Here is an 11,563-nt window from a genome sequence, read left to right on the forward strand (position 1 = left end):
ACGTGCACGCGTGCCAGGGCTGCCAGGGTGCCGGGCACTGTATCAGTGGCGCAGACTGCGGCATCCCCATCCATGTTCTGTGGAGAAATGACCGCATTCACATCTGCTATACAAAGTCTCAGGACTACTCCCTGCCTTGTCGTCGATGGTGGCAGACTTCTCCTCAACCGTGGACATACTCGATACCATCTCTCGCGATGAAGCCACGAGCATGACGCTGTCCAAGTATCCTCACGATAATCGTCCGAATGTGGGCGGCAGGCCTCCAGATTGACGTCTTCCGACCCCAAGACAAAGGCTCACACCATGCCCCCTTCCTCCGTTGCTTCCATCCCCACGGAGAAGGACAAGGATGCTCAGAAAGACCGGGATAGCCCTTCTGCATCCTCCATTTTCCTTCCCCTCGGAAGAAGAACTCGTCGAGATTCCAAGTCATCCCTGTCCCACGATCTCGACCAAGATGCCCTCAACCACGCGCTCAATACCATCCATACCGCGGCATCCCAGTCAAACCACTTGACGGTCTTTAATGACTACGCCGATCCCCCGACGGCCTCCTCTCAAGCGGAGAACAAGTCTTTGGCGAGCGAAATACAAGGAGGCATATCAGGCTTGTACAACAAATTGAAGGCTACCGTCGGTGGTTCCAAGGAGGGTGAAGAACATCATCAAGATGCGTCCTCTAACCCCTCGGCGGGGGATGATCGAACCAGCTCCAAGATCAGCTCCGGTATCACGTCCAAGGCACCTTCGCCCCGACTGACAGCCTCAGACACGACGCTTTCGATCGATCTGGCCCCGTCGAAAGTCTCTTCGAAGGCCACAAGCATTTCGAAGCCCTCGATACCCTCTACACCCGCTCTCCGTTCACCTACCGGTCCTCCCCAGCCTTCTTCCCACCTTGCTGACCCTTCGGTGACTTCAGTTAATATCCATGCTGTCGGCTCGGCGAACCATTCGAGGGCTGGGTCTGCGTTCGAACTCGATTCTCCTCACGAGCGGAGTCTAACAGCTTCTGCAGATAGCGAAAGTCTGCGCAAAGCTCTTTCCAAGCAAGGGACCGAGACGTCCTTCACCGAGAGGGGGAACAAGCTGATAACATCGCCTCTTCTGAGTGCCAGGGGAGTGGCTGTATCCCACGATCGAGGACTGTCAACTGCCTCCAATCAAAGTCACTATAGTCATGTTGATGGTGTGGCCAGCCCGCCATTGCTGACATCGCCTCAGGCGGAGCGATCGACTGCCCGAATAGTGATGGCGAATAGACAAGATAACCCTTCACAGTTGAGGCACACCAACCCTCTAGACCTTTTGGCTGAAAATGCGGTCAACTCCACTAAAGCCTCAGCCTCCTCTCAAGGCAAGCCTAGTGAAGTTTCTAGCTTGAAGTCACCCCTGCTATCGACGTTGGAGCAAAGACCGTCAGAGAAACTGGCCCCAAAGATAAGCCAGTCAAGATTGCCAGGCTTCTATGCCTCGCGAACAACTTCATCAGATTCATCGGTCACAGCTGGCATGTTGCGTGCAAATCTGGATCCCCGTGATGATGACTCGCGCAGTATCGTCATACACCGCACTCCTCAAGCGAGACCGATCAGCAAGCTGCGTAGCAAGTTGTTGAGTAAAGAGTTCTGGATGCGAGATGAGAATGCAAAAGACTGCTTTCATTGTGGCGAGCAGTTCACTACATTCCGACGGAAGCACCATTGTCGCACGTGCGGCCAGATCTTTGACAACAAGTGCACGGTTCTCATCAATGGGAGTCACTTTGGGTCCAACAGTGCCGTTCGTGTCTGCAAACCGTGCGAGTCCATAATCACTTCCCACGACGACGACTCGTCTGATTATTCGGCTGAAGATCTGGCTTTGACGGAACCGGCCCCTCGTCCACGGACCCCTGAACCCTCTCATTTTGCCCGCGTCCTGCCCCGGTTTGAGGATGACAATGCTTCAGTCACTTCGCAGTCTCTCGAGCAAATGGCCAGGACGCCCACAATGAGCTTTCCAGTACGACGAGCTTTCGATGGGGCCAACCGCAATTCCGCTGTGTTGGAGTTCGATACAACCGATCGACCCCTCCCTCGACCAAGCTCCTCTAGGTCCTTGAAAGCAACTCATTCTATTGGGCATAGCCACAAGAGGCATCACTCCAGACATCAGCACATACGCAATTTCAAGGCTTACCATGAAGATAGAGCACCTTTCCAACGTCGTGCTGCCGACGACGGAATCAAAGTTGGCAAGTCTTCAGCGTTTCATCGCGACAGTATCATTGACCCTGATCTCGCACAATATCTCTCGGATGACCCCTCGAGTGAGGAAGACCAGTCCATCAGTGAAACCTTGAGTCAAGATAAATTGTCCCGTAGCGAACCTGACAGCGACAAAAGCGCGATAGGGGGTCTCTTGGCAGCCGTGCGCAAGGGTCGTTCTCGCCTAGGGGATCGGAGTATCGCTGGATTTCTCAACATAGGAAAAGAAGCCGACGAAGCCAGTGTCATCAGTTCGCGCAATATAGAAGCACTTCGGGGTTCTCGGAAGCGGAACCTCAGTGTTTCAAGTAGTATCCATCGCGGAACACCAAGAACAACGAGAGAGCGACTGCAAATTATCATCCCCGGAAATCAAGACGATCTGCAAGACGGTCTCGGAGACTCAGCAAGTATCTACCGAGGCCGATCAAGGATGATACGAAGTGCATCTATGCATGGGATGGCTGCACCAGCCATGGAGCTCAATCGTGCGAGTATCCAACATGTGCATAAAATGCTTCAGCAGCTTCTCAGGGACGCGAATATACCGAAAGTCCAGAGTTGGCAGGATGCTCTCATTCCCATCTTGCTCAAAGCGACTGATGATGTCGATCCAGATGTCCAGGGCGGAGACGACATAGACATTCGTAACTATGTCAAGTTGAAGAAAATTCCTGGCGGCAAACCTGGTGACACTGCATACATCTCCGGCTTGATCTTCACAAAGAACGTGGCTTTGAAGAGCATGGCTCGATCCCACACGAACCCCAAGATCTTGATCATCACTTTTGCGCTTGAATATGCCAGACACGAACAACATTTCATGAGTCTGGATCCGGTCATTAGACAAGAAAAGGAGTATCTGGCCAATCTTGTTGGTCGTATTGCCGCCCTGAAGCCAGACGTTCTGTTGGCTCAGCGCAACATCTCTGGCCTGGCTCTTGAGCTCCTTGAAAAGGCAAATATCACCACCATTTTCAATGTGAAGTCATCGGTTCTTGAAGCTGTCTCGCGGTGCACTCAAGCTCGTGTCGTACATTCCATGGACAAATTGACGTCCTTGTCAGATCCATTTGGTCGCTGCGATTCTTTTGAGGTGAAGACTTTCGTGGCTGACGGGCGAAGGAAAACGTACGTCTATCTATCTGGTTGCCCGCCTCAGCTTGGGTGCACGATTGCACTCAGAGGCGCTGACCGACCGACCTTGTCTAAGATCAAACGCGTCACTGAATTCATGGTCTACGTGGTCTATAATCTGAAATTAGAGACCTGCCTGATGAGGGATGAATTTGCATTGATACCGAGCGCGCCGACTGCCAATACATCGGAAACTACGGTCAATATCCTCCCGAAGTCTGCAGCAGCTGAGGATACTGCAACTTCGCAAGATGCTAATGGGAACACGGAAAAAGCTGACAGTCATGTCGCTGCGGCCGGGGATGTCTCGAATGCAGAAGTCTTGACTTTGGAAAAGGAAGTCCGTTTTGCTCAAGCTGTCAGGACGGACAGCACCGATTCTGCGCACATACCTGATGACATTCCTGTGCCTACGTTTTATGAAGACCTGGTCCTCAAGCACGAAACCCGTATCCTTTCGGCCTCGCCATTTGTCAAATTCATGCAGCCATATCTTCTTATGCGTGCAAGAGAGTTGGAAAGACGTGTGGCGTATCTTAAGCGGCTCCGAGACCAGGATCTCTCGGCTGAACAGACGATGGAAGACAAGGGAAAGACGTCCAAGTTCACCTTGATTCACCCGGAAATGGTGCACAGGCCTCTGGCTGGGGCCAGCAAGAAAGTTCGCGAGATCATTCATGCAGTACACGACGCTGAGTATGACAAGGCTGTCTACAATTATGAAAGTCAGAAAAAACAGTGGGAGACCTATCTCTCGGGGAACCGCAATCTTTTTGACCCCTTTGCGCACCAGAACATTGTCGTTTTATTCAGTCTCGTTTCCACCGAGACATCTGTTCCTTGCTCTGGCCCGGATCTTCTCGCCTTTAGTTTCTACAACGAACATGAGACCGAAGCCGAGTTCGAGGCGGATTGTACTTTGGGGCAATACGTTGAGGATCTATGTTACAGGGCAAACGACATCTGCCCATCCGACGCCTGTGAAAAGAAAATGCATGAGCATCATCGTCAGTATGTCCATGGCGAAGCACAGATCACAGTCTTTGTACAGCCATATCCTTCCAAGATGCGCGGCTTTCAGGATGTGATTTTGATGTGGAGTCAGTGCAAGATCTGCGGTGTCGAGACCACTGTTACTCCCATGTCTACCAGCACTTGGAAGTATTCGTTTGGAAAATATCTTGAACTGTCGTTCTGGAGTGCCGATCTCCATGCTCGGGCCGGCATCTGTCCACATGACTTGCACAGAGACCATTTCCGATTCTTTGGGTACAAGGATTTTGCTCTTCGGGTTCATTACGATCCAATCGACCTGCTCGAGATTATTGTGCCTAGAATGAGGCTCACTTGGAAAATCGACAACGACTTGAAATTCCGTAATGATTTCTATACACGCTTGGAACATCGCATCACGAAGTTTATGGTGTCTGTCAAACTTCGTTTGAAGAATATCAATGCTGAGGCGGTCTTGCCTGAAACTGCCGAAGCATGTCGCGCAGAGATTGAACGACTGACAAAGAAAGCCAATGAGGAACACGCAGGCCTCATCAAACAGCTTCAGGAACGATATACCAACACGAGATACTGGGAAACAATCCCACTTAACGCTGTTCTGCGGGCCACGCAAGAAAAAGTGTCCGAATGGGATGATGCCTTTGCAGACTTTGAGAGAAATTTCTTCCCTTCCGAAACAGATATTCACCGACTCGCAACTCTCCAACTTAAGAAGATCTTCCTTGACCGTGACGTTTCAGTCGCATCCTTGAAGTCGGATGATGAAGGGGCGACCACGCCTCCAACCGAAGAAGTCACGGATGAAAAAGCGGGGGCTGGAGAGACGCTCACTGAAGGTCGACGGCCCAGCAAACTCTCACCAGAGAAAACACAGAGCTTTCTTCAAAGCGTACTTGAGGAGCATGCCACTACTCCAGCAGACGAGATTGGCGTTTCAGAAGTGCCCGAAATCACCAAATCCGATGTGCAGAGTCTCCCTTCCATTCTAGATGGTCCTCGCAATGTTGAAGATGTTAAGCACCTCGATCTGGCGATAGTGTCGCCAGCCCAACAAGCGATCCTTGGGGCAGAAGATGGTGCCACACAGAATTCGTTGGTTGCTCCCGCTGAACATACGGGCATCGATGAATCACGTGAAAATGTGGCAAGCGGCTTCATCTCGAATAAAGGAGAAGTAGCCATAGAAACGCCAGAGATTATTGTCACCGGTCAGCAGACTCAGCCAATAGATTTACCTCAGCCCGGAATACAGAATGCCTCTCCAACGATGGTGTTACGAAGGCGGATCGATGGGAAATCCTCGCCAGGACTTGCTCGAGCCCACTCGCAACCTGCTGGCTCCGTTGCACTTCGCGCGGCCGCTGCCCAGACGGCTTCAAGTACTTTGTCGGCCGTCAATGCGATCAATGGATTTCCAAAACAGAGCCCGGCATTATCCGCACAGAGCAGTGATGTTGATGTGATCATTCCCGATAAAAAGCTCTCTGAACGACTGGGCTTTTCACATCTGAAGAACAAGACATTTTCGAAAGGCCAGTCGCTCATTCCGCGAGCGGTTACGAACCGTAAAGAGTCCCGAGTCTCCAACCTTGCTAAACACTTCGAGCAACTCAGCCGCGAGTTTGAGAGAGAGCGGATCCGGGAGAGACGACTTCGCGCTGCAAGAAATATGCAGTCGAGAGTGTACCCCTTGGCAGCGTCAAAACCCATTGTCGAGGTATTCAAGGATGTCGACGTGGCTGTGGATGAACGAGGAGATTCCGACGATATTTTTGGCAAGGATGATGAACCTCCTGTGGAGGGGACGGACAAGGCCTCGGGCACAGCCGAGGCCATGGCAAAGGTTGGCTCGCCTCAGGAAGGCGACACTGGACTTCATGTCGAAGAGCCGGCCGGCGACACGGCAGAGAACGAGACTGACGTTCAGCCATCAAGCCATGCTCCTTCAGAAGCCGAGGAACCGAGCGACATTGATGAAGCAGAGGACGAGATCTTCTTACCAGACTCGCCCGAGGATCTAATGCGGATGTCCCAAGATGATATCGATCTCAAGGAGCTTCCCAAACATGAGAGAACCTCCCTGATGAAGATGCTGACCAACTTCTGGGCTGAGCGGTCATCGAGCGGTTGGACCACCCTCGAATATCCCTTGGGAACATCAGAGCACATTTTCGCTGATTGCGACATTATTGTGCGCGAAGATGAGCCCAGCTCCATCATAGCTTTTGCCTTGGACTCGCATGACTACACGACGATGCTCCAGAACATGCAGAATCGCGCCCCAAGCGAGGAGATGGCCCATGATTTTAGTGGTCATGACCATGGTGATGATATGCAGTCCGAAGTCATGCATTCGCTCCTGCGCAAAACAGGAACTCATCTCAAATACCAATTCCAGGAGGGTCCCGCCAAGATGCTCTGTAAGATCTTCTTTGCGGAGCAGTTCGATGCAGTGCGCCGGAAATGCGGTGTTGCTGACCGATTTGTCGAATCGCTCTCGAGATGCCTGAAATGGGATTCCAAGGGTGGCAAGACGAGGTCGCTCTTTTTGAAAACCCTTGATGATCGATTCATCTTGAAGTCACTGTCCCCTATCGAAACACAGTCGTTTCTCAAGTTTGCACCTAACTATTTCCAGATTATGTCGGAGGCCTTCTTCCACGAGTTGCCCTCTGTGATTGCAAAGATGTTTGGCTTCTACCAGATCATCGTCAAAAATTCCGCCACCGGGCTTGAATACAATTGGTTCTTACTGGTGATGGAGAACTTGTTCTACGACCGCGTCCCTACACGCATTTTCGACTTGAAGGGAAGTATGCGGAACCGGAAGATGAACGCCACGGGCGAGAAGGGCGAAGTTTTGCTAGACGAGAATATGGTTGAATTTATCTATGAGTCACCCCTCTTTGCTCGAGAACATAGCAAGAAACTGTTGAGGTCGTCGGTGCACAACGACACCTTATTTTTGGCACGCCAAAACGTGATGGACTATTCGCTCATGGTCGCCATTGACGAGAATCGGAAAGAGCTTGTGGTGGGTATCATTGACTGCATCCGCACGTACACATGGGACAAGAAACTTGAAAGTTGGATCAAGGATCGTGGCCTTGTCCCAGTACGGGGTGGGAACAAGAACAGGCCGACAGTGACATCTCCCCGGGAATACAAGAGGAGGTTTCGAGAGGCAATGAATCGGTATGTTCTTGAGGCACCCGACTGTTGGCATCAGTTCAAGCCGGTGAGGATGGAGCGGAGGCTGTTGGAAGGGAGAGGTGAAAAGGATATTGGTGGACCGGACGGAAGGGATCAGGACGGGGAGAAAGAGAACGAGGTCCAGCTATTCTCTTAGCGAGAATTGGGTTAGAACAAAACAAGTCCCAGGTTTTTGTCAGTGATGATGACGCCTGACATGGGCAAGGCTGGGTCTGGCATATATAAATACAAGGGGGAGCGGGAGTCATGATCAGTATTAGCGACCGGCGCCGGTGTTTGTCTTGGATAGTGCGGCCACGATATGATGATGCTGCCAGTGCATGACACGAGCGAATAGATTGTTTGTCAGACGGTATCAACCTCTTTATATGTGGTCAGCATAAATTTGTGACCAAGGTCGAACATGAGAGAAATAGAGTCTACCCACCAAGTACCTCACTTACTAAGCACATTGAAATATCCTGGCCACCGGTACTGGCCGTTGGTCAAAGGTCATGAATGGGTTCAGGGAAGGTCCTCGATAGGCTGAGGGTAGGTTGGGACTAGAGTATGGATAGATTGGGTATATTTATCTTATGATATGGTCATGGTCAAGGGCACGAGCGACTTCGCCGGTAGCGTTGACCTTATCGTTGTTGTCACTACAGTTGTCAATGTTGTTGATGTCGATGCCACTGTCGATGCAGACGTCGATGTGAACATCATCACGCCCTTTCCAACCTGTCCAACCAGTACTTGGTGTGACGGTCGCGCTGAGGCCATCGCGTAGAGGCACAGCGTCGACCGGACTCTCAAGTCCCCTGACGATAGATAGATCGATCGATCGACCGATCTGCCACGGGCCACGCCATGGCTGTCAAGAACATGCTCCAGACGGGCCATTTGCTGAACGCCTTCACCCGGAAATGGGGTAATGGGATTATCTTGTTACTTCCCCCCGGCTTCGACAAGTTGTCAGTTTCCATATTCTATCTATTATTGTTCTACTATATCCGTGCAACTAACAACACATATATAGGTTGCATAATGGCGGCATTACACGAGTCAATACCATCGCCAAAGCCTTGCACGACACCTTGGACGATGAACCATTAGGAACGATCTGTCAATTACTCGAAACCAAGATCCTCACTCCCGTCCTGCAAGGTACACGTGTCCACCTTGAACTGACTTCGGCACCCGGGGTCCCTTTCCAACAAACGCGTCTCGAGACCGCTAGCGTGATCCGCGGACACAAAAAACCACAGGACAAACCCTACCTGTCTCCCTCTTCTTCTCCTTCTGGTGGTCACCCACTCGCAGCCGCCGCCGGCATGCATGCACGAAGTCCGTTGAGCCACGCCATGGCGTAGTATGTGTCCATGCTGCCCGCCCACGCCCGCCGTCCTCACAGCCCATGTACCCAGTGCCCACCCATGGGGTATATCGTCCATGTCCATGTCGATGCAGCGGGCGTGCGCCCAGACTCTCTTCACGGGCCGGTCATCTAGGAGAGCCAGCCAGGTCGATGTGGTTGCCGCGCCATCGGTCCGCGCCGATCGACGTGTGTACTTGAGGCAGAGCTAGCAGAGGGCGGTGGGAGCGCCGAAACTAGCGCCGGAGCTTGAAGCATGAGGATGCGCCGGTCTGATATGTCAAAGCCGCGTGACGCAGGCGAGGCGTTTGCAGGCGAGGCCCAGCACGATCCGGGACGGCTTGTCGAGGTGCTTCATGATCTTGAGTTGTTAGTTCAGGTGGAAGGGTCAACAGGGTCAGATTGGGCGACTTGCTGGTCCTCGCATTTTGGCGTCTGATTTTGACGCTTGTGGCGATCTCGGCCGCTGGACAGAATCTAAAACACCCATGTCAGCTGAATGAGCCACGCTGGAAAGGTAGGCTGAGATTCAGTACTGAAGTGAGATGGGACATAAAACTTGGCACGGAGACGAATGACTCTGCGCACAGTGGACAGGTCGGGTAGCATTAATGTGGCACGAGGGACTAGCGACATCCCCACGAATAGAGATAGGGACTCTTGCCATCTTAATGTGAAGAGATGTTGTAGACGGTGACAAGGTTCAAGACAACAATGATGACGCTTGACGAGGACCTGTTCGTGGTTGATGAATGCAAAGAGTCAAGGAGCGCAGAGACAAGGAGGACGGCAGTGGGCTCAAATTGCAGAAGTCGGATGGTAACCTTGGATTTTGCAAGCATATTTTTGTTTTTGGTGCCTACAGTGAAGTGAATTGCTCTCAGAGCAGCAGCTCATCTTCCAGACCATGGAAACCCAATCACATTTTTCTGCCGTAGCCTCATCAACAACAACCAAACTCCTATCACCGAGCCGACCATGCCTGTTCCTGTCGCAGCAAGCAGAAGAGTGGTGAGTATTCGGCTCTGCCTTTGTGATTTCTTGATAACGTCGCTGTATCTCATGTTGCTGAAGCTGACCCGTGAGTACTGGGTTGCCCAACCCAAACTTGGGAGGTACTTGTCCAGTCGCTCCTCGATGTACTTGCGCAGCTTGTACACGGGAGAGGTGACGGAGGATCGCATCTCGATGTAGTTTGCCAACGCCAGGTCTGCAATGACATGCGCATCCTCGGTCCGCTCGGCACTATAGTTCATGAGGGCTTCCGCTCTGTCGGGAGTCTCGTCAAGCTTGGAGAACAAGACGCGAACCGATTCCAATCCTGCATTCATTCCCTGGCCATAGAACGGGACCATCGCATTGGCAGCATCACCCAGGACGACGACACTGTCCGCGAAATGATGCGGTGAGCATTTGATGTTGATCAACGGGAGGTGTGGATTGCGCTTGAACTGGGCCACCAGGTCTTCCGGCGGGATATATGTCGTCAGTCCCGGGAAATACTGGTCAAAGGTCGAGATGAGCTCCGCATCCGTCCCATTCTCAAGCTTGGTGAACAGTTCGACAGGACCAAACAGCGTGCACACAAAGGTATGGTCGAGGTTGGGAAGGGCGATGAACATAAACCGGCCCGCAGGCCAAATATGCAGGTAAGTGGGAGGCATGGCGAAGCCTCCTTCCTTGGTGGGGGGCATAGTGAACTCACACCACAAGCAGTCAATGTATGTTTGATGATAGTCCATGCGGGCAAACTTCATCATATGATGTCGAGTGGCTGAATGAGCGCCATCAGCACCGATGCATATGTCAAAAGACACCTCGATCTCCTGGGCACGGGTCGACAATGTGGTCCCCTTCTTGTCCGTCACTTCGAACCAAGCTTTCTTCTTTCGGAAATCTGCACCTGTCAATTTGCGCTGGAAGAAGAGCTTGACATTTGGAAGCGAGTCCAGGTGGTCGAGAAGGACCTTGTTGAGCTCACCACGGTCCACCGAGCGTTGAAATCGACCATGAACATCATATGCTTGAGATTGTTGAAGTAAAGCGACGCCGGAGGAGCGAACATGGATCATTCGCCCATGCATGGGAATTGTTCGACTCAGTATCTTGTCGAGCAGCTCAGGATTACCTGTCGACCGAATGGCGTTGATTCCCCGCTCGGATAAGGCAAGATTAATGGATTTTGTGAAATTCAGAGGTGTGGTATCCACATTGCGGAGGTCTGGAAAAGACAGCATCGGTCAGTTTCAAGACGCAGGCCATGTAATGTCTGAAGATGAGGGAGGAGCCAAAGAGCGACCAAGAGGTCAATGAATCAGATCATGGAAATATGCCATCTCGCGACATGAAAGAGAAGGAGGAAGTGAGTTCAATCAATCTCAGAGGGAGACAATACCGTCACGCAGTTCGTATACCTCCACCTCTGCTCCCCGAGACGAGGCATAGAGCGCTGCTAGTGACCCAACAGGGCCTGCACCCACCACTACCACCTTCTTCCCCTCCATGCTCCTCTCAATCTGCACCAGAGCAACAACGCAAGACGAGAAGAAGAGATATAAGCAGCAAATGCGACCAAAGAGGACAGCTTCTAGAC

The 11,563-nt window shown here is 51.9% G+C and overlaps 3 protein-coding genes across 3 annotated transcripts; 2 read left to right on the forward strand and 1 right to left on the reverse strand.

Moving 5' to 3' along the window:
• Nucleotides 1-306: 306 nt before the first annotated feature.
• On the forward strand, nucleotides 307-7,752 carry Z517_03656 (uncharacterized protein; the record flags this gene model as incomplete). The annotated part of the gene is made up of 1 exon (XM_013432760.1): nucleotides 307-7,752. One exon carries the CDS (start codon nucleotides 307-309, stop codon nucleotides 7,750-7,752), a length of 7,446 nt encoding a protein of 2,481 aa, XP_013288214.1.
• Nucleotides 7,753-8,196: 444 nt separating this feature from the next.
• Nucleotides 8,197-8,968, forward strand: Z517_03657 (uncharacterized protein; the record flags this gene model as incomplete). The annotated part of the gene is made up of 3 exons (XM_013432761.1): nucleotides 8,197-8,347; nucleotides 8,431-8,569; nucleotides 8,635-8,968. The coding sequence occupies 3 exons, from the start codon at nucleotides 8,197-8,199 to the stop codon at nucleotides 8,966-8,968; spliced, it is 624 nt and encodes a 207-aa protein (XP_013288215.1).
• Nucleotides 8,969-9,863: 895 nt separating this feature from the next.
• Nucleotides 9,864-11,207, reverse strand: Z517_03658 (uncharacterized protein; the record flags this gene model as incomplete). The annotated part of the gene is made up of 1 exon (XM_013432762.1): nucleotides 9,864-11,207. One exon carries the CDS (start codon nucleotides 11,205-11,207, stop codon nucleotides 9,864-9,866), a length of 1,344 nt encoding a protein of 447 aa, XP_013288216.1.
• Between the last annotated feature and the right edge of the window lie 356 nt (nucleotides 11,208-11,563).

The sequence above is a fragment of the Fonsecaea pedrosoi genome (genome assembly GCF_000835455.1).
Source record: "Fonsecaea pedrosoi CBS 271.37 unplaced genomic scaffold supercont1.2, whole genome shotgun sequence".
Classification (NCBI taxonomy): domain Eukaryota; kingdom Fungi; phylum Ascomycota; class Eurotiomycetes; order Chaetothyriales; family Herpotrichiellaceae; genus Fonsecaea; species Fonsecaea pedrosoi.